General features: G+C 34.9%; 1 protein-coding gene across 4 annotated transcripts; it reads left to right on the forward strand.

The window, feature by feature from the left end:
- Nucleotides 1-787: 787 nt before the first annotated feature.
- Nucleotides 788-19,411, forward strand: LOC105750431 (zinc finger and SCAN domain-containing protein 23). Of its 4 annotated transcripts, XM_023502831.2 has the most exons (5): nt 788-869; nt 6,331-6,860; nt 7,601-7,760; nt 14,179-14,271; nt 16,521-19,411. In XM_023502831.2, exons 2-5 carry the CDS (start codon nt 6,441-6,443, stop codon nt 16,604-16,606), a joined length of 759 nt encoding a protein of 252 aa, XP_023358599.1. In that variant the 5' UTR covers nt 788-869; nt 6,331-6,440; the 3' UTR covers nt 16,607-19,411. The 4 variants fall into 4 exon arrangements, with proteins under 4 accessions (XP_023358599.1, XP_023358598.1, XP_031821121.1 ...); XM_023502830.2 differs by lacking the exon at nt 16,521-19,411 and having other exon boundaries at nt 14,179-15,805; XM_031965261.1 differs by lacking the exon at nt 16,521-19,411 and having other exon boundaries at nt 793-869; nt 6,486-6,860; nt 14,179-15,805.
- The last annotated feature ends 4,532 nt before the right edge of the window (nt 19,412-23,943 follow it).

Consider the following 23,943-nt stretch of genomic DNA (forward strand, 5'->3'; position numbering starts at 1 on the left):
ACGGTTTGGTCATGTATACTTATTGTGTATCTAATTTATACTTTAATATATTTAACATCTACTGGTCATCCTGCCATTTAGGGGAGGGGGTGGGGGGGAAAGAGGGGAAAAATTGGAACAAGAGGTTTGGCAATTGTTAATGCTGTAAAGTTACCCATGTATAAATCCTGTAAATAAAAGGCTATTAAAAAAAAAAAAAAAAAAGTCTGGGTTAAATATCTTTCACCTGGACTCAAATAATGACCATTTCTTAGTTTTGTGAGAGAAGAAAGGTCATTATTAGTCCCATTATTAACTTTCCATCAATCATGTGAATCCCAATCTGGTGATGTCATTTACCCTTTTCTGTCCTTAGTTCTGTACCCCCAACTCCACTTCTAACAGTTCTCCCTACATCCTTGATCCGTGCTATCTCCCTCTTGCCAGAAATGTGATGGGCTTGACAACCAGAAGGAGACCTGCTTTGGGAGGCGTTTATTCTGCAGCCGTGCATATTTGAGGGTTTAAAAACACCATTCAAAGATAGGAATGAGAGAGTGATCATAAATGTGAGTTCAAACAAATATAGGTTTAACCTTAAATTAAAATATAACCCGCAGATGCTACGTTAAGAAGGTCTGAAATAAAGAAGCTATTCCTTGGCCACAAAGTTTTTCAACAACTCTAATGGGAAGTTCAGGTTTCCCTCGTCTCCCATATGGCCAAAGATAGAGTACCATAGAGGTATGGAGTCCTCCAACTCATCCTAGAGAGGGGCAAGCCTGTCTGCCTTGCGCCTTGGAGAGGGAATCTCTTCTTCCAAACTTCCGGTGCTGTGAGCTCGGCATTGTTCCGTTCTTTGGGACTCTGGAGGGCTGTTTTCGGAGCTGGTGAGTGGTTAGGGTTCCGGGAAACGGGAAGCCGAGCGCCTGCGGACCTCCAAACCGGCTTGGGGCAGGGGTGAGGAGGAGGCCTTCTTTTTCATCCTTTCTCGTGAGAGCAGAGAGCGGGGAGGGGGAGGGGGCAGAGCAGAGGGGGGCGAGGTTCTGGGAAGGGTTGGTTTACAAATGTGGAAACTGAGGACTAGACGGATAAGAGAATGTAGGCGAGATCTCACGTTACTAAACGGCCGAGCAAGGCCGCCTGGCTCTAACCCTGTGCACATCTGTGTGAACCTGAGGTAGGGAATAAGGAACCAGCGGGCGTTTGGATGACATGTAAAACCTTCCCTTTAGAAAATTCATCTTGGAGAGAGGCAGCTCGGTGGCGCGGTGGATAGAGCGCCAGCCCTGAAGTCGGGAGGACCCGAGTTCAAATGTGACCTCAGACACTTAACACTTCCTGGCTGTGTGACCTTGGGCAAGTCACTTAACCCCAATTGCCTCCGCAAAAAAAAAAAAAAAAAAGAAAAGAAAAAAAGTTCGTTAGGATAGTTGGAGTGGGGAAAGAGTAAAGGCAGGGAGACCATTGAGAAGTGAGTTAGAGTTAAGTCTGCAGTTATACAGGCAGAAGCCAAGCTATGGGGATACAAAGCTTAAGTTTGAACAGGGTAACAGCTGCAAGTAACTAGATATATACAAGATACATGCACTGCAGTTGGAAGGTAATCTTTCTTTCTTAATAGTATTTTACTTTCCCACAACATTTAAAGATAGTTTTCAGCATTCATTCTTGTAAAACTTTGTGTTCTAAATTTTTCTCCCTCCTCTCGTACCTCTTCCTCCCCAACTCGGCAAACAACCTGATGTAGATTGAATATGTGCAATCCTTTTAAACATTTCCATATTTCTCATGTTATGTAAGAAAAATCAGACCAAAAGGGGGGAAAAAAGGACGAGAAAGAAAACAAACAAAATGGTGAAAATACTGTGCTTTGATTCACATTCAATCTCCATCGTTTTCTTTCTGTGAGTGATTGGTATTTTTCATCCCAAATTTGTTGGAGTTCATTTGAATCATTGCATTGTTGAGAATAGCCAGGTCTATCACAATTGATTATCACATAATCTTATTGTAACTTTGTATAATGTTCTTCTGGTTCTGCACACTTCACTCAGCATCAATTCATGTAGGTCTTAACATGCTTTTCTGAAATCAGCCAGTTCATAATTTCTTATGGAAAAATAGTATTCCCCGGGCAGCTTTTTTTTTTTTTTTTTTTTTTTTTGCACATATGAGTCTTTTCCCCTTTTTTATTATCTCTTTGATATGCAGATCCAGTTAGTGAGACTTCTGATTCAAAGGATATGCCCAGTTTTGTAGTTTTTTTTCATATAAATTCTTTAGAATGGTTGGATCATTTCACAACTCTACTAACAATGCATTTAGTGTTCCAGTTTTCCCATGTCCCTTCCAATATTTATAATTAATTTTTCCTAAGATACCTCACAGTTGTTTTAATTTGCTTTTCTCTAATCAATAATGATTTAGAGCATTTTTTCATATGACTAGAAATGACTTAATTTGGGTAGAATTGTCATTTTATTATATTAGCTCAGCTTGCCCCCATGAGCACTTAATATTTTTTACAATTGTTTAGATTTAACTTTATTTGTGTGAAAAGTGTAATTGGATTCATGATTCCTGGCTTGGTCTTGGCAGGTGGACTCCCAAATATTTTAATATTGTCTAGTTATTTTAAGTTGAATTTTTCTTTCTATCTCTTGCTGCTGAATTTTGTGGGTAACATATAGAAATGCCAGTGATTTATGTGGGTTTATTTTATATCCTGCAACTTGCTAAAGTTGTTAATAGTTTTTAGTAGTTTTTTAGTTGATTCTCCAGCATTCTAAATATTCTTTCATATTATCAGCAAAAGATGATAGTTTTGTTTCCTTATTACGTACTCTAATTCCTTCAATTTCTTTTTTCTTTTCTTATTGCTAAAGCTAACATTTCTAGTACAATGTTGAATAATAATGTTGATAGGCATTCTTGTTTCACCCTGATCTTATTGGGAATGCTTCTAGTTTGTATATAATGCTTGCTGATGGTTTTAGATATATGCTACATATCATTTTAAGGAAAACTCCATTTATTCCTCTGTTCTCTAATATTCTTATTAGGAATGGATGTTGTGTTTTGTCATTATGCTTTTTCAGCATTGAGGTAATCATATGATTTCTGTTACTTTTCTTATTGATAATGGTCAGTTATACTGATAGTTTTCCTGGTATAGAACCAATCTTACATTCCGGTATAAATCCCACTTGGTCAGAGTATATTATCCTGGTGATAAGTTGCTGTAATCTTTTTGCTAATAATCTGTTAAGATTTTCACAACACGACAGGAAAAGATAAAGATGAATGTTGGAGGGGATGTGGGAAAACTGGGACACTGACTTTTTTGGTGGAACTGTGAATAGATCCAACCATTCTGGAGAGCAATTAGGAACTATGCTCAAAAAGTTATCAAACTGTGCATACCCTTTGACCCAGCAGTGTTTCTACTGGGCTTATATCCCAAAGATATTTTAAAGGAGGGAAAAGGACCCACATGTGCAAAAATGTTTGTGTAGCCCTCTTTGTAGTGGCAAGAAAGTGGAAACTGAATGGATGCCTATTAGTTGGAGAATGGCTGAATAAGTTATGGTATATGAATGCTATGGAATATTATTGTTCTATAAGAAATGACCAGCAGGATGATTTCACAAAGGCCTGGAGAGACTTACATGAACTGATGCTAAGTGAAATGAGCAGAACCAGATCATGATACATGGCAACAAGAAGACTATCTGATGATCAATTCTGATGGACATGGCTCTCTTCAACAGTGAGATGATTTAGACCAATTCCAATTGTTCAGTGATGAAGAGAGCCATCTACACCCAGAGAGAAGACCGTGAGAACTGAGTGTGGACAACATCATAGCATTCTCACTCTTTCTGTTGTTTGTTTGCATTATTTTCTTTCCCGGTTTTTTTTTTTCCTTCCTTCTTGATCTTATTTTTCTTGTGCAGCAAGATAACTGTATAAATATGTATACATATATTGGATGTAATATATATTTTAACATATATTGGACTACCTGCCATCTAGGGGAGAGGATGAGGGGAAGAAGGGGATAATTTGAAACAGAGAGCTTTGCAAGGATCAGTGTTGAAAAATTACGTATTTATGTTTTGTAAATTAAAAGCTTTAATTTTTTTTTATTTGCATCACATGAAGGAAGAGAGAGAGGGGAGATTTTGCAAAGGTGAATATTGAAAACGCTTTACATGTATTGAGGAAAATAAAATAATATTTAAAAAAAATTTTTTTTAAAGATTTTTGCATCAATATTCATTAGGAGAATTGGTCTATAATTTTCTTTCTCTGTTTTGGTTCTTCCTGATTTAGGTATCAGCACTGTATCTCATCATAAAAAGCACTTGGTAGAACCTCTTCTTTAGTTAATTTTTCCAATTAATTTATATAGTATTGGAATTAATTGTTAAGTGTTTGGTGGAATTCACTTGTAAATCTGTCTGGCCCTGGAAATTTTTTCTGAGGGAGTTCATTGATGCCTCGTTCAATTTCTTCTTCTAAAATGGGACTTTTTGATTTCCTTTCTGTTAATCTGGGCAATCTAAATTTTTATAAATACTCATCTGTTACACTTAGATTGTCAGATTTATTGGCATACAATTGGGCAAAATAGCTCCTTATTATTGCTTTAATTTCCTCTTCATTGGTGGTAAGTTCACCCTTTTCATTTTTAATACCAGTAATTTGGTTGTTGTTTTTTCCCTTTTTCTAATCAAATTAACCAAAGGTTTATTTGTTTTGTTGAAGGGTATTCCCATAAAACCAACTCTTAGTTTTATTTATTAGTTCAAAATTTTGTTACTTTCAATTTTATTAATCTCTCCTTTGTTTTTCAGAATTTATAATCTGCTATTCAATTGGAGGTTTTTAATTTAGTCTTTTTCTAGCTTTTTTAGTTGCATGCTCAATTCATTGATCTCCTTTTTCTTTATATTACTCATGTCAGCATCTGGGGATATAAAATGTCCCCTAAGAACTTCTTTAGCTGCATCCCATAAGTTTTGGTATGTTGTCAAATTATTGTACTTTCTGGATGAAATTAGTGTTTTTGTGATTTGTTTTTTGACTCACTCATTCTTTAGAATTAGATTGATTAGTTTATAATTAATTTTTCGTCTATTTATCCATGGCCCTTTACTACACATTTTTATTGTGTTTTAGTAAAGCAAATATCACAAATTAATTTTTATCCTTTTTTTAAGTAACTTGTTTAAGTAATTCTCTATGAAATTGTCAAGCCAGCTACAAATACTGATTTCAGTGAATTGTCTTGGTGCTCTGTATGTGTGGCAGCCCAGGGTATTTCTGCAGTTTTTCTTAACCTTGATTTAATTTTTAAACTTTTAGTTATCTTCAGTTAACTTGTGAACCCCCTAATAAATTTTCTATATCCTTAATATCTGCCATAAAAATTTTCTATACAACACTTTTACAATAGACGTTTCTCAAAACTTCTCTATTTAGGTTAAGGGCATTACCATAGTTCTTCTATTCATGATTTGTAACTTCTTGAGTCCTTGCTTCTCCAATCTGTTGTTATTTTTTTGTTATTAGTTTCTCTTCTTTCATAGGTAAGCCCTTTACTATCTGTATTTGGACTATGGCAATACCCTCCTATGAAAGTTTTTTCTACTTGTTCTGGTTTTAGCTTTCTCTAAAACATTCTCCTTAAATCTGCCAAAGTAATCTTAAATTTTAAGACCATGCCACTCCTCTACTTAAAAATTTCCAGGAGATCCTTCTAGTTTGTAGGATAAAATACTCCTCCCAGCTTGCATTTCTAAACATATTTCACTCACATCATGTACTTTACATACTCTATCTTCAAGCTAAATTGGGCTCCTCATTCTTCACTAAGCTTGGCATTCTGTATTCATTTCTATCCCTCTAAATAGGTACTCCCAAGCCTGAGATATGTGCTTTCTTCACTTAAACATCTTAGAATCCTTAGCCTTTTTTATGGTTTCTGCTCAAGGGCTCCCTCCTCTGTAAAGCCTTCCATGACTCTTTTTTTTTTTTTCAATAATGTTTTCTTCTGTTGATAGGCTGTCTCTCTCAATAAAACACAAGTTCCTTCATGCTAGAAACTTTTTTCATTTGTTTTTATATCCCAAACTAGCAGAATACTTTGCATATAGGAGTTATTTAATACATTTTGAATTATTTGAACTTGTAATAGCTTCAAAGAGAATAGAAATCAGAATTGTTTTTGAAATTCAACTAAGATCATTCATTTATAAAGTGGAAGGACTAGTGAGATTGGTGTGAATATATACTAATAAATGTCAGTTACTCTTTAGTAATAAGAATTTTTTTTCCTTAAAGAATATCATAAAGAGAAGCTCTTCAGGAATCTCTAGGTGCCTAAAGGACAATTGGAATTTGATAGTAGCAATACAGATCCTGTCTGGAGGGAGACCACCTTATAAGCCTGTATGATGACTGCAGAATCCAAAGAGACTGCCATCCTTTCTCCCCAGGCTCTACAGGATCAGGATGGGCCTATAATAATCAAGGTGGAAGATGATCCCACTTGGGAGCAGGAATCTAGTCTGCAAAGTAACAGTCACCCCAACCAGGAGATCTGGAGGCAACGCTTCAGACAGCTCTGCTACCAGGAGACACCTGGTCCTCGAGAGGCTCTGACCCGACTGCGGACACTCTGTTGTGAGTGGCTGAGACCAGAGATGCATACTAAAGAAGAGATCTTGGAACTGCTGGTGCTTGAGCAGTTCCTGAGTATCCTGCCAGAGGAACTCCAGATATGGTTGCAGGAACGACATCCTGAAAGTGGTGAGGAGGTAGTGATGTTACTGGAAGATTTGGAGAGAGAACTGGATGAACCAGGACAGCAGGTAGAGAGAATGATTTTGTGTTATTGGAGGCCAAGGGTGTAGACTTCTAGACTGCAACGAGGGGATATGGGCACAGAGTTTGGGACAGAGTCACTGAGTTTAAAACATTTTAAATTTAAGAAAAAACTGTTTTTGTCTCTTCTGTTTCCCTGATACCTTGTTGACTGAAAGCAGCTGGTTTCTTTTTCTAGTGCCTTTTGTCTCTGAGCATTGTTCCTTGAGATTTTTTTCAGATTTTAAACTAATTTTCTAAATGGTTTTGCTACCTTATTCAAAAAGCCTTTCTTGGGCCTCCTAGCTACTGGGATACTCCCTCACAAAACCACACTATATAAATTCTGAATGTACTCACTAATAGATATACATATATGTTCCAAGACAATCCCAATAGACTTTAGATAAAAAAATGCCATATACATCCAGAAAAAGAATTATGGATATTGAATGTAAATTAACACATGCTATGTTCACTTCTCTTTTCTGTGCCTCTTTGTTGTTGTTCTCTCCCATGGTTTTTCCCTTTTGTTCTGATTTTTTTCTTCTAACGTGATTCATAAAGCAATATGAATTAAAAATATTTTTTAAAAAAGATATGCATATATGCATTTGTAGGTAATGTTTGTATCTCCTCCATTACTTTTATCATTATATTCTCATTGCTTGTTGTAGTGCCTCACATGTCGTAAGTACTTAATACTTATTGATTGATTATAAGTTTAACTTCACCTAATTGTTTCCAGGTCTCAGCCCATACCCAAGAACAAGCATTATTCTGGGAAGGAGTGACACCCCTGTTCCCAGCTCCATTGACATTAAGGAAGTCATCAAGCATTCGGATTCAAGCCATGGAGAGCCAGTTGAAATGTGAATCTGTGGAGCCTCATATTGTCCAAAAGATTGGTGAGAATGGATTCATTTGAGGAGAGGGAAGGGTAGGTTGGTTTAGAGTAGGTAAATAGGTACTTGAGACCTAATATGTGCCCAGCACTGCGGAGGATACCAAAAAAAAAGTGTAAGATGAATCTGTGCTTTCAGGAAATTTTTAATCTAGTTGAAAAAATAAGATGTCCAGGTATCAGACGATTTAATATTAAAATTTTATACTTGAAGACTTTGGAAGTGACCAAGGAAGCTGCTTGTGGAGTTCTAGCTCCTAGCAAGGAGTTGGGTAAGATCTGGAGGTAGTGATGTCTTATTTTTGCTAGGGAACAAATAGGCTGGAGATTCTAGAAGATAAAGTAGAGATAAAGGTGTGCTTTATAGGTAGCAGTGTTGATAGTGAGAGAATGTAAGGATTCTTCTTAGCAAAAAGAGGGATTTATAATATTCTGAAAGTGCCAGTGGTCATTTTAGGCAAGAAATGGAGTATGATATCACTGACTGATGCTGTTTGAGGTAGTTTAAGTGATTTTAAGGAGGAGAGATATAATGGAGGAGATTTAAGGAGGAGATATATAAATTGCTTAAAGGAAGTGCATGAAACGTGTTCAAAGGAAATAGTTGCACACTAAGGTATGTACTTTCAGGGAAAAAAATAATTCAGATTATCTGTATAGGAACTTAACTACCCAAGAAAAAACTTTCTCATCCAGACTGATTTTTAAGTGAACTCTATCAAATATTTTTAAAATAATTAATAGCTTTATTCTTAAAATTGCAAAATAAATCATACTACTTCACTTTTCTTTGACTGTAAAAATCAGAAGGATATGTTAGGTGATGCAAAATTATCTTCCATTTCTTATCTTTGATTGTTTTATGAGAAAGATATATTCCTGATACCTAAACCAAGGGTAGGATAAAATAAAGTAAGATAAACAATATCACTAATGAATATCAATTTAATAATTCAAATAAAATCCTAGCTGACAGATTATAATAACATATAAAAAATACTCCCTAAAATTAAGTTGTATATATCTTCAGGGTGATCAGCTAGGTGGCACAGCAGATAGAGTACTACTCCTGGAGTCAAGAAGCATCATCTTCCTGAGTTCAAAACTAGTCTCCTTTACTAGCTATGTGACCCTGGGCAAATCACTTAATCTTACTTGCCTTGATTTTCTTATCTGTAAAATGATCTGGAGAAGGAACCACCTTTTTCCCATGAAAACCACAAATGAGAACTAATTAAATGAACAATAACAAACAATCTTCAGGACACAAATGTGGTTTAACATCAGAAAGATAATATATTTATATCAGTGAACACATTTAATATATTTAAAACTAAGTAGAGCTGTTCATGTTTATTAATGTCTCAACTTCCTAATAAAGTTAAAATAAAAAAAATAAAATACTTCAAACTGTTTTATTAGGGTGTAACAGTTATTTACATTAAAAAATCTTACAAAACATAGACATAGAAGGGCAATTTTTAGTATGACTACACACACGTATCAGAAACCAAAAACTAATATTATTTACAGTGGGAATCCACCAAAATCTGTCTGAATAAATGCAGGAATGAAACAAGAATGCACCCTTTCCACACTATTATTTGACCATAGTTTTAGAAATGCTGGCCATAATCATGTGACAAGAGAAAGAAATTAAAGACAAATAGGAGACAAAATTGTTTTTATTTGTTGATGATATGATGGCTTACTTAGTAAATCTCAGAAAATCAGTGAAGAACTACATGGATTCAGTAATTTCAGTTAAGGAGTAACATAAAAAAAATTCACAAAAATCACTAGTTTTTCTCCAATAGCCTTTTCTTAGTTCTCAGTTTTGTCTTCTCTATAGCGGTTGATCCATTGATCTTACCTCCTCCATATTCAGGCTTTAATTTCCTCAACTATAAATTAAGGAAGTTTAACCAAGGCTTCCAAGGTCCCTTTTAGTCTTCGAGCTTATGATGTTTCCCTCTATGACAGTATTATGATACTTATAGTATTATTCTACTAGTTTGATCATCTTTCTGGAATGTATGCTGGATCATTATCCATGCCAAAACTTTGAATATACTCCCAAACCCTGTCCTGGACTCTCTTCTTAATCTTCTCCCCCCCTCTTCTTTCCTTTCCCTCTTTTCTCTCTTTCTTCTCCCCTCCTTTTTCTCTCTCTCCCTCCTTCCCTTTTACTCTCTCATTCTTTCCTTCTCCCTTTCCCTGCCTCTCTCCTTCCTTCTCTCTCCCTTTCTCTCCTCTGTGGTTCAATTTATCATCTCTATACAAATATATCACATATATGTATCCTTTCCTAGCCTTTTACCTTAGCCACAGCCCTGAAACACATATTAGTATTGCACAGTTCAAAACAGATAATCAACAGACACCTCAAACTCAAGTAAAACTTCATTTTCCCTCCAACAATGCACCTCTCTTCCTAACTTCTCCATTTCTGTCAAGACCACCACTATCTTTTTGCTTGCCTAAGTGTCGTGTTCTTCTTTTCTAAAATATGGTGGTTCTCTGGGAGCAGGTTTCTCAGGGGGCTTCTGGAGGCAGCCTTAGTTTCAGTTCAGATCAGTAATCACCTCAAACACAGCCAGCTGATAAAAGTTCAGTCTTTTATTGTCTCTTCCAAAATAGCCGGGTAAGCTTTTCTTGGTCCCAAGAGCTCTCGTTGCTAGTCTTTTGCCTCCTCCAGCTTCAGCCTCTTCTCTTTGGAATCCTTCATTCTCAGTCTTCTCCAACTGACTCCTCCCTTGACTCTTCTACTGACTATTCTTACTGAGGCTCTAAGAGCTTCTTATATATGATCCCTTAAAGGTGTGAACCCAAAGGTTGACTCCTCTGAGAGTGGGATTGTGGGAGGTGTAACTTGTAAATCTCTTGGACTTGTGAACTTTAATGTGTGAGTTAATGTGGGTATTCTCAAAGGTGTAAACATAAGCAATTGTTTCTATCAATTCCAGTGAGTTAACACCTTGTTTCAAGTTTTGGCTCATAACACTTAGGAGTCATTTCAACAGAATGTAAACTACTTAAAGGCAGGAATAGTTTCATTTTTTTATCTTTGTGTACTCAACACCCTTATAGTGTCTACAATAGTAAATACGTAATATGTAGTTATTAATTGAGTGGTCCTCAGCTCTTTTGTCTCTCTTCATATTAAATTATATGCCAATTCTTTTTTATTTAAATTTCTTGCCTCTCTACCTGTTTCTTCATTTACACAGTCATCATCCTCTTTCAAGTCCTCATCACCTCTTTCCTGGACTATTACCAGTTGTAATTGGTCTTTCTGCGTCCAATTTATCTTCTTCATAACTACCGAAGTGATATCCTAAAAAGTATTTCTGACTATCATTTCTCTACTAGGAAGAAATATGAACTCATCTGTTTGGCTTTTAAAGACCTTCATATTCTTCTCCAGTTTATTTCCTAGGATTATTAACACATTACTTTCTCTTTTGCAGCCAGATTTGGTTACTTCTTATTTTCTGCACGCAATACTCCATTTTCCTTTTTACTTTTGCACAAGTGTTTCCCATTGCCAAGAAAATACTCTCTCCTCATCCTCAACCCCCTGAAATCTCTAGTTTTCATCAAGGTTTATTGCCTTAAAGGCCTTTCTAAACCTTTCTAGCTGATAGTAACTCCCTACTCCCATATAGCTTACTGTATATTAACTGTATGAGTGAGTACATGTTTCACCAAATAGGTTTCTTTTTGCCTCTATGCCCAGAACCTAGCATAGTGCCTGACATTTAATAGGTATTTAATTGTTTTAATTGTTTTCTAACTAATTAATGACAATAAGATTTTCCTTAGGTATAGTTTATAATCATCATCATTTAATACTTTACAAAATACAACATCCTTATGAGACTTTGTTTTGTAGCTCAGGAATAGGTTCAGAAAAATTATTATTTGGCTGAAGTCAGAGAGCTACTTGTTAGCTAATTTAGGACAAGAATTCAAGTTTTCTGTCTATTAAGACAACCTTATCAAAAGTGAAAATCCTAAGAGTCTTCCTTCTGTTAAAAATCTTAATTTCATTTTTAGTGTTTCATAATTTCTATGGTATTAACCTGATCATGGTTCTACAACTAGTACAGTGAGTCACTTGGAGCTTAAGAGTTCAGATAAACAGTTCCTTTAATAAAGACATTTCCAACAGCCCACACTATAGAAGGATAAAAGCAATCAGTAAGGAAGTTTATGGGGTCTCAAAAGCTTTCTGCCAAAGTCCTAAAACTTTTTTTATCTTCCTTCCTGACACATAGCTGTCCCAGACCAAACACTCCAGGTCTGTTTCATTGTCAGCTTAAGTAACCCCCCACTTGATGTTGTGGGAGCAGAAAGGTTAACTCAAGCTGCCTCCTTTGGCCAGTATTCTGGCCCCTAACGGAACTTTTAATTTGGGTAGTGATACTTAGCATTTTTATTTCTTAATTAGCTGATTTTTTTTCTCTGTCTCCTAGTGGGGTCTTTCTGAGCCATAATCCTTTTTTTTTTTTTTTTTAATAATTATAACTTTTTATTGACAGAACCCATGCCTGGGTAATTTTTTACAACATTATCCCTTGCATTCACTTCTGTTCCGATTTTTCCCCTCCCTCCCTCCATCCCCTCCCCCAGATGGCAAGCAGTCCTATACATGTTAAATATGTCACAGTATATCCTAGATACAATGTATGTGTGCAGAATCGAACAGTTCTCTTGTTGCACAGGAAGAATTGGATTCAGAAGGTAAAAATAATCCGGGAAGAAAAACAAAAATGCAAACAGTTTACATTCGTTTCCCAGTGTTCTTTCTTTGGGTGTAGCTGCTTCTGTCCATCATTGATCAATTGAAACTGAGTTAGATCTTCTCTTTGTCAAAGAACTCCACTTCCATCAGGATACATCCTCATACAGTACCGTTGTTGAAGTATATAATGATCTCTTGGTTCTGTCTGAGCCACAATCCCTAAAGAGAAATTTTTGTTATGCAGTAGATTGTTTCACGGGGTAAACGAGTCTCCATGCCTTGTTTCTGTCTCCCTCAACCTCCCTAAAAAAAGTTTTTTTTTAACCAGCCAATCATTTCTTCTATGTTTTCCCTAATTTATACTGATTTGGTCCCTTAATAAACATCATAAATATGTCTGCTGTAAGTGCTGCTTGTTAATATTTTGTTGCATAATTTCCAGATTACTTTCCAGAATGGTTGGACCAATAATGTGCCTTTCTTTCTACAACTTTTCCAATATGAACTATTTCCATCCGTCATCTTTGCCAATTTCCTGAACCTAAGGAACTACTTTGATTTGCATTCTTCTTATTATTAATTTTGTCTTATTTTTATATGGTCATTGATAGTTTACAAATCTTTTGAGAAGTTTTTTTTCTTTGTTCTCTTACCGTTTATCTATTGGGGGAAATTCTTGTTTTTACGTTTTTGTGTTAGTGTCATATTTCTTGGATATCAGACTTTATAATCAGCAATATTTAATATTTGATTCAGATATTTCCTTTATCCTAATGCACCTATGTTGCACATGGAGTGCTAGAATGGAGTCAGAAAGATTTGAGTTCAAATTTGACCTCAGATAGTTATTAACTTTGTAACCTTGAGTTTTGTCATAGTTTACCTCAGTTTCCTTAATTGTAAAATGGAAATACTAAGTTACCTCCCAGGGGTTTTTATGAGAATCAAATTAGATATAGTTTAAAAGCACTTAATAAAGTGCCTAGCCGGTAGTGACATACTTTATATAAATTTTTCCCTGCCCTTTCTTCTTTCCTTTCCTAATGGATAGATTTTCAATTTCAAACAATCAGAATGATTTATTATGTTTTCTGTGATCCCTTTGCATTCCATCTTTAATTAAGAATTCTAACCACAGCAGTTAAAAGGATCTGATCTGATTCTATTATGGGTTTTTTTAATGGCATGACTGATATTCATTTTAAGTTTGTTGTAGTATATATTGTCAGATATTCGTATAAACCTAATTTCTGACAAACTGCTTTTCGTTTTCCCTAGTTTTCTTATTGTATAGGGAGTTTCCCCCCCCCCCCCCCATGTTATTTGTTTTTAGATTATTTAGCCATCCAGGTTCATTATAACATACCTTTTTCCTTCCCTAATCACAGGACAATTAAACACAACATAACAAGGTTCTTGTTTCAAGGAATAATTGGTATAATCAGATTATCCTTCTCCACCCCTTCCCCACAGTTTTTTAAGTTATTTGATTTCTAAATAAAACAAGTACAAGTACAACAAGGGAGACAGAACTTATGGCTAAAACCTTATGTCTTCATCCATAGACATACTATGAGCTGAATTCAAATACCTTTCAAATTAGAGGGCAGAGTCCGTTAGTCGTCTTCTCCCTGCACAGGGAACTGACATGTGCCTATTCTATTTATTGTTTCAGATTGTCAGTCCAAGCTTCAGAATGAAGAGTCAACACCTAAAAATGAAATATCCAAAGTAGAACCTCCAGCAGTGGTATCAGGAAGATTCATAGGTGATGTTGCTGAGAAAAACAATTACAAAGACACACATGATCATGAGAGTACATTACAAAGGCAGTGGGAAAAACCTATAGGAGAGAGAACAAGGAAATACTCTTTCCAAGAGAGTGGGTCAAGAGAAGTCTCAAATTTAATCCATCGTAAACTCTGCCCAGGAGAGAGATGTTATAAATGTGTTGAGTGTGGAAAAAACTTCAGCAATAGCTCAGACTTTAGTAAACATCAGAGAATTCACACTGGGGAGACACCCTATAAATGTAAAGAATGTGAAAAAACTTTCAGAAGCAAAGCCAGCCTTATTCAGCATCATAGGATCCATACTGGAGAGAAACCATACCAGTGTAATCAATGTGGAAAAAGCTTTAGTCAGCAAGCAGGTCTTATTTCACATCAGAGACTTCACACTGGAGAGAGACCGTATAAATGTAATGAATGTGGAAAAACCTTCAGTCATAGTTCAAATCTTATTAAACATCAGAGAATTCATTCTAAGGAAAAGCCTTATCATTGTAATAAATGTGAGAAAGCCTTCTGTACTAAATCAAACCTTTCTCAACACCAGAGAGTACACATGCCAAAGGCAGAAAAACATGGTAGATATGGGGAAAACTCAGAATTTGCTTCTTCCTTATTAAATGTAAAAGCGGGATCAGTGGGAAAAAACTCTACATTATAATAAATATAAGAAAGATGTAATTGGTAACTTAAACTTCAATCACAATAAGTACTACATGAAAGCTAGAAGAATTGAAAATTCCCAGAAACAAAGACTAAGCAGAGAATAGCTATTTTTCTGGTTAATGGGTCTGAGAAGGCCCTCAGATCTGAACTATAATGGAAAAAAGCAGAAAGGTCTTAAAACATCCTATTTCCATTTCTCCCCAACATACATACACAATCCCCTTACTTTTATATTTCCTTTAGAAATTAGGATGGGGAATGAGTAAAGAAGCACTAAAAACTTAACACAACCCCCAAACAGAATACTACCTTGTAACTAGTGACCTCTGGCTACCTACCACCCAATGGAATCAATGCTTATTTCACTTTAGACTGCACCTTTGAGATCTTGACTCTTCCCCTATTTTCTGCTACTTTATCTTTCCTGAATATCATTGTAGCAGTTGGTAATGGCATCATTGCCTAGAAAATGCTAGAAGACCTTAGCCAGTAGCTGAAAGTACCTGTTGAGAAGGAGTAAGGTTAATCCTTGAAGAATAAAGTGCAAGATCCTTTTTGACCCAAAGGGATTTATTTCTCAGATATAGATATGTTTTGCATATTTTATCACTAGACCAGAGGAAAATAAAATAAACAGGGAGAGAATATACAAACATAAAGGCTGCAGTTTCTTCCTTCATGCCACTTGAGAACTAGAAAGACTAGGAAATTATACAGCAAGAAAATGGAGAAGCCACTAGTTGTTCACAGCAATCATTGATTATATGATTTGGTCGTATCCTATAACTACTGAAGTTACAGGATTCTCAATATAGTTAATAAAGAATATGGAAAGGAAAAAAAAAACCTATAATGTTTCAGTCGCCTGAAATCTGGGAACCATGTACTCACTTCAGGATAGATATGATGCTAAGATCCAAGGTGAGATAAAACCAGAATTAGATTAGAGTAAAGAGCAATTTTAATAAATAAGCATTACTTTTTTAAAAGATAACAAATTGTACCTAACCTGTTTTTTTCCCCTTTAAAGCTTGTTCTGCATATTTCATCTTTAAATACAATAGTCATAAAAATTTTTGTGTTTAACTGTTTTGTCATGTACTTCAAATATCATTAGTATGGATACTCCCTTTACTGATGCATATCACAACCTCACCTTCTTCATTGAAAAGATTGCAACCCCTCAACTTTGTATATGGTCTTCAAAAGTTGCTGTGGCCAGAAAAATTTATAACACTGTAGGCATGCAAAGATGTTGTAACCTTGCTGATAAGCATCTTTGAACATACTTATGCTGTCCTTGGATGATCGATTGATGTAGGGCCTAACAGAACTTATACCATGTTAGTATAGGTTTTGAGACTCCCAGAGTCATCCCATGCCATATTAAGGCATTGGAAAAGGAGTTCACATGTATACATGTGTGTATGTGTGTTTGTTTATATTTGTGTGTATTAATATATATTGCATATGTGTATGCATGTTATGTGTGTGTGTGTTTTATATACATCAACACTTTTTTTTTTAATTAGAAAGTTAATAGTTGTAATTGCATTTTCAGTTAACCACTGCATCAGGGGCACAGCAATGGACCAGAAGAAACAGCTGGGATGTCAGAATGAGGATGACACAAAACATAAGCAATAAAAATAAATAAATACCAGAGGGATGGGACAGATGGCATGTCTGAAGTTTTTACAAATATGTAGCAATCAAGAAATCTGTACAAATTTTCAAAAAAAGGTAGGTGAACAGAAATTAGGAGGTCTAGAGGAACTGGGAGAAAAGGGGAAAGCAAGGCTTTGATACCTAGGACTTGTTCCCACACCTTAATGAGACTGACCTGGAAGATTGTGTTTATAATGATCAAAAACAACCAGGATATGAGTAAGCATAACTGAATCCTAGTATTATAGTTTAGATGCTGAGTCATTATCATCTGCTATCACAGAAACTTGGATTACAGATCCAAGATCTTGGTAGAATGAATGAACCTCTTGAAATTTGAATATATAGATTAAAATGAGGAGAGCAAACATTTAACAATACTTATATGAGCAGCACTGAAAGAGCTTTACAACAGAGTTAGAGGTCTAAGATTGTGGCTTTAAGTAAATCCTTTAGCCTTTCAGAGCCTTAATTTCTTAAGGATAATGGAGAGAGAATACATGCATCACAAACTTCAGTTTTATTGTGAGGAAAGCACTTTGTACATCATAGTGATTACCAACCATTGAATGTGACTGGGCAGGGAATCAAATGTATGGGTGGGGAGTTGAGGGATGGTAAGGGTTCACTAAAATGGATTAGATAACTCAAGAGTGATGGATAGATTAAGTAATTATGGGAAAATGGAATACAAGAAATTTGTATTAAAAAAAAGTCCTGGATGCTTCCTATCTTAGTTATGGGAAGGCAAGGTCATCTTGTTTAGAATAGTGACTGGAATAAGATCAATGGAGCAAAGGAGAGAGGAGTATTTGGGAGCTAGGGAATGAGAAGAGAGGTATTTTATAAAGTCTTTGAGATTAATAGCAGTGTTTGTTTAATTATATCACAGATGAAACAGGATAGCCTACTTATGAATGAGACTGTCAAATCGAATAACAGCTTTTTTTCCTCAGTCCTGATCCTATAAATCCCTCTGCTGCATTTGACAGTGTTGATTAGCTTCTTCTCCTAGATATTCTCTTCTAGGCCAAAATATTTTGTGTGTTTTAGTAAGAGTTATTTTGTAATGGCCCAATGATTAAATTCATTTTTAACTAGAAAGAAGGATATTGCAGCAGACAGGGAATCTTGATTGATGGAATGGCCAGATATAGGATTTTAACTTTTTGAAGCAAAAGCTTTGTCTGAGAGGAACCCTTTCAGTGGGATAGGTTCTCCCATTCATTCTATGAGTTTGGTCTGATAGAAGCTTGATGTCCTTGAACAAGGATAGTAGAATTATTCACTGGCTTTTATTAATAGTTATTAGACAACTGGGGAGCTAGGTAGTATGGTGGATAGATTACAGTGCCTGGAGTTAAGAAAACCCAAATTCAAATGTGGCCTCAGACTTTAGCCATGTGATTCAAGACAAGTCACTGTTTGCCTTAGTTTCCTCATCTGTAAAATGAGCTGAAGAATCATTCCAGTAGCTTTGTCAAATAAAACCTCACCAACAATAAACAACAAAGTTGAGTGATTAAAGGGAGGGCTAAATAAGCTTTTAGTCTTCAAAAAATTGGAGGGGAAAGCAGAGGACTGGCCAATGCATCAACAAAAAAAGCGTTCATGAAGTTATGCATGATCATTGCCTTTGAGATTTCTCTGGAGAATGTATTAAATCCTGCCAAGATTAGACCTGTAAGGGAGAAGACTAGGAGTAGGAGTATTAAGTGGGAACTCAAGTTGAGAAATTTTATCCTATTCCTTCCTTCCCTCTTTGCCATATTACTTTCTAAGGCTTCTTCTAGAGACAGGATTGATGGATTGTGAATAAATAATAGCTAATAAGATGGTGAGCTAATGGGGACAGTTCAGATTTTTATCAGGTGCAGAACTGCATTGTCTAGGAGAGTTAGAGCTCTTATATTCAACTGAATCAATGGAAAGTTCTTGATGGAATTGCCCTTTATCCTTTTCTAGGCAGACAAAATGGAGAGTTCTGTGCACTTTGACTCCATAAATAGGAATTTTCAAAAGAAATGGGCTTAGAGGACCAGACTTGTGCTTTCTTCCTAAAAATAAGGAATCCTAGGACTCCTTAATCCTCTTTACCACCTTGCTTTAGATGCAGTTAGATTCTGCCTTTTGGGGACAGCCTTGCTTGAATAGGATCATTGTTTAACTATGTGCATTTCCCAGCTCAGACCACTCATATGCCTGGGCCAGTCAGTTGGTGAAATGTGAGTGTTTAGGTACTCTTGAGGGTGATGAAAGGTAGCATGATGTCACCATTCCCATGTTAGATAAATAAATGATGATGAAACCCTTTTCTATAAGGAAATTTAGATTTGGCTTTTGAATCACAGAATCAACAAGATGATTCATGGTTAACACGTTAGTAAAATTTAGTCTGATTAGTAAAATTTAATCTGAAGATTTAGAAATAAGGTATTAAAGGTATTTCTATCTTGCTAATATTATTATATTATATTCTATTATATTCTATCTTGCTAACATCTTCACCCATTTAGCACAACTAGACCTAATTGTTCATAGCTACTTCTTTTTGTACAAACCTGGGAGACTTTTAGAATTAGTTCCACTAGAACAATAATTCCCAACATTTTCTGTTCAACAAAGTAAAATAAATAAATAAATTAATGAACCTCCAAGGGATTTAGTAAGTCATTTAGAATATTCTCCTGGATTTATCTAAGTGCTTAAAATACTTAGACAACTTTTATCCCCCAAAATTTCAAATTAAATTTTATATTACATAATTATAATGATGAAATTTTATCTACCTATAAGTATATAGATATACATATAAAATAAAATATAAAATTATAACATCCTAGTTATAAAATAGTTAGATATTTTATGTGAGACATTCTAGAAGAATTCTAGTAAGTAATTACTAGATATTAATCTAGTAATTCTATAAGAATTACTATAAAAAGTAATCCATCAAGACCTCATGTCAGATCTTAGGAGTGTTATTAATCTAATAATCTGTTTATCAATGATCCTAAAGTCTCCTGACCTTGGGAATACTATAATATAGTACTACAAATGTTGCTGAATACCAGATAACAATCTGTTGGTCAGAGATGAGAGGTTTCTGAGACAAATGGTAAGGTGAGGACTAGATTATTCAGTAGGTAGAACTCTTAAGTAGGGAAGTAGAACTTGGAGGTAGGACTCTATGTCTAAACCATAAAATTAGCATATCGGTGACATAAAACACCTCATGTCTCTATTTTTCCTATAAATTTATCTTCTTGCTCCTGTTTCTTTGCTGAATCCTTTTGAAACTTAGCCTGATTCAATTGGTGTTATAATTATAATAAACTTTACCCCTTGACTTGGAGATGGGTTCAAGCCTACAGATTCTTTTGAGGTCTGCAACCTCAAGGGACCCTTTTGAACCTCAACACCCCTGCCTTTGTTTTTAACATTTATAACCTTCATAAGGTAAGAATCTCTTCAGAAATGACTTTTCTTTTACCACTGGAACATCAAATTCATTCAAGCTTAGCAACTTAATATTGCCAAGTTAATTTGAAAATCCAAATATCTCATTTGATTCTTACAATTCTGTTGGATAGATGCCATTATTCCTTTTTTATAACTGAGGAGACGAAGGGAGCCATAGCTTATGTGCTTTGTACCTTCTAAATGTCTGAGGCTATATTTGAACTGGGGTCTTTCTGATGCCAGGTCCAATACTCCACACTGTGCCACCAATTGCCTCTAACAGAGTTACATAGACAATAAGGTTAAACCATAAAATAGTCTTAATACAGAAATGAAAAGCAATGTTAGGCTTGTTTTTGTAGAATATTTATGGCAATGTGATGTAATGTGCATAATTCTTATAGCAGTGATAATTTTCATACAATCTGACATGTGTGCCATAAGAAAACAAACATTCATAACATCTTGATCATACAATTGCACAGATAATGAATTGTGATTATAAAGTAATTGGTAAATATTATTGAAATCTATTCAACTGGAATATGTAAAATACAAATGAGGGTACCCTAGGCATCTGAACATCCATTGAAAATCAATTTGTATTCAAATGTCAAATGTATTCAAATTCTGAGATGTTTTGAAAGCAATATGATATGAGAAACTGCAAGATAGTGTGTTTAGAAACCATCTGATGTATTCCTATGTGAATACCAAGTTTGTAGCATACACAATCATGACAGTTTTGAATTCTACAAAAACAAACCTGTAATGCTTTAAACATAAATGGACAGTTGTTTACTGCTTTAAAGTGCCATTAAAAAAATAAGTATTGTGACCTCTTTGGACCATCATCACAAAGCATTAAATGGGAATTATTGCCCTAGAACAAGGGCTGAAGTTCCCACCCCCATCCCCCTCCGATTTGATCTGTTTTAACTGAAGGGCAAGAATGGGGGAAGGAGGAGATATGTCTGAGCCACTCTAGCTTGGAAAGGAGGAAAAACATAGAACAAGGGCTGAAGTTCCCACCTCCATCCCCCTCCAATTTGATCTGTTTTAACTGAAGGGCAAGAATGGGGGAAGGAGGAGATATATCTGAGCCACTCTAGCTTGGAATGGAGGAAAAACACCACATATATCAAGGGCAGCTTGATATTGGCAGCTAGATTAATGTTATACTAGGGATCCCCTCAACAGATCCATAAAGATATTTGCTATTTAGTTGCTATTTAGGAGGGAAAGACAACTTGGGGAAGGAACATTTTTGCTGAGGTGGAAGTAGGAGATCCCCAGTTTGGGTCTCCTTTGACAAATGTGGTAACTGGATATTTTCTTCCAGGATCCCTTGTTATGTGGGTTAGGTTACTTTTTTTCCTTAAATTTTTCTATTCAGTTGTGTTTTAGTTGAGAGAAAATCTTGAAAATCTGCAAGTTTGTTAAATATCTTTTTCCCCCCAGTATTATGCTTGGTTTCACTGAATATATTTTTGGCCACAGGTCAAGACCTTTTGGTGTATATATAATATTCCAGAACCTGTGGTTTTTTTATTGTAGCTGCTAATAAATTCTGTACAATTCTAATTGTAGCTCTAGCATAATTGAATTAGATTTTTTTGTTTTTTGGTTTTTGGTTTGGTTGTTTCTTGTAAAATTTTGTGTTTGATCTGGAAGTTTCAAAATTTAGCAATAATGTTCCTATGTGTTTTCCTTGTAGGAACTCTGAGGTGGTGATTGGTAGATTTTTTTCTATTTCTATTTTCCCCTTGTGTTTTATCACTTAAGGATAACTTTCTTTGATTATTTCTTGTTATATTGTATCAAAGCTCTTTTTTTTTTTATTAAAGCTTTATTTTCCAAAACATATGCTTGAACAATTCTTCAACATTAGCCCTTGCAAAACCCAGTTTTCCAATTTCTCACCTCCTTTTCCCACACCCTCTCCTACATGGCAAGTAATCCAGTATATGTTAAACATGGTAGAAATATGTTACATCCAATATATGCATACATATTTATACAATTAATGTGCTGCACAAGAAAAAAGAGAAGCAAAATAAAATGCAAGTAAACAACCACAAAAAGAGTGAAAATGCTATGTTGTGAACCACACTCAGTTCCCACAGTCCTCTCTCTGGGTGTAGATGGCTGTTTTCATCACTGAACAATTGGAACTGGTTTGAGTCATCTCATTGTTGAAGAGAGCCATGTCCATTAGAATTGATCATCATATAATCTTGTTGCCATGTATAATGATCTCCTGGTTCTGCTCATTTCACTTAGCATCAGTTCATTTAAGTCTCTCCAGGCTTCTCTGAAATCATCCTGCCGATTGTTTCTTACAGAACAATAATGTTCCATAACATTTATATACCATAACTTATTCAGCCATTACCCCAAATGATGGGCATCTATTCACTTTCCAGTTCCTTACCATTACACAAAGAGCTACTACAAACATTTTTGCACCTGTGGATCATTTTCTCTCTTTAAGATATTTTTGGGATATAGGCCCAGTAGAGACAATGCTGGATCAAAGGGTATGCACAGTTTGATAGCCCTTTTCCAAATGGCTCTCCAGAATGGTTGGATCAGTACGTAACTCCACCAACAATGTATTAGTGCCTTTTCCTACATCCCCTTCAACATTTATCATTACGTTTTCCTGTCGTCTTAGCCAATCTCAAGAATTTTCTTAATTTGCCTTTCTTTGATCAATAATGATTTAGAGCACCTTTTCATATGAATAGTAATGATTTTAATTTCTTTGTGTGAAAATTGTTCATATCCTTTGACCATTTATCAATTGGAGAATGGCTGGTATTCTTATAAATTTGATTCAATTCTCTATATATTTTAGAAATCTCAATTGACTTTTAAAGTCTTTTTTGAGTTCTATAAATTCTGGGCATATAGCCTACTCTTTGGGGTTAGAAGAGGGTTTTTTTTTTACTTCCTGTCTTTTCACAACCTAATTATTCTCATCGAGCATTAGATAAATTGGCTTGTGCATTTCACATATTGTTATTGATTGATTTTTTTATATGATTATTAATTTTTTCTAATTTTTCTTTTGAAAACTGCTTAGTCTAATCCTTTGACTTCTTAGGAAATGTATTAGGGAATGATGTGTGTGTACTAGATCTTTACTTGAGAAATTTGATAACAAATTTTAACCCCATTTGATTGCTGCCTTAAGTTAAATGAATTACTTTTATTCGTGTAGAAAGCCACAATTTCATAAAACAAAAATTATCTTTTGTAAGTGCTTCTATTCCTTGATAAGAATACATATACCCAAAGATGTTATATAATTTCTTTTCTTGTAATTGTATGATCTTTAATGTTGAGTCCCATTGTTTCTATTTTATTCCATTATTTTCTGTTTTAACTTATCCCTAATTATTTTGATAATTACTGTTTTATAATATGAAGTGCTACTCTTTCTTCTTCTCTACCTCTTTTTCTATTTCAATATTTTAAATCTTTTGTTAAAAAATTCCAGAGGAATTTTTTTTATTTTATTGAATTTTATAAATTATCCCCTTTATGCTATAATTTGTATAGCATTAAATCATGAAATTAACTCTTATAGCATTGTCATACTATCCTATCCTTGTCATGTCAATTATTAGCATTAAATATTCATCCAACTGTTTATTTCCTTGAGTAACATTTTCAAATTGACTCTATTTAAATACAGTACTTTGGTAGTTTAGTCATGGCTTATTTTGAATGAGTTTTTCCTTTCATTATTGCCTCTTGGATTCTGTGATTATTATTTAGAAATGCTTATGATTTTTATGGGTTAATTTTGTGCTACTTTGCTAAAGTTTTTGTCTCAATTAATACCT

This window comes from Sarcophilus harrisii, chromosome 4 (genome assembly GCF_902635505.1).
Source record: "Sarcophilus harrisii chromosome 4, mSarHar1.11, whole genome shotgun sequence".
Taxonomy (NCBI): domain Eukaryota; kingdom Metazoa; phylum Chordata; class Mammalia; order Dasyuromorphia; family Dasyuridae; genus Sarcophilus; species Sarcophilus harrisii.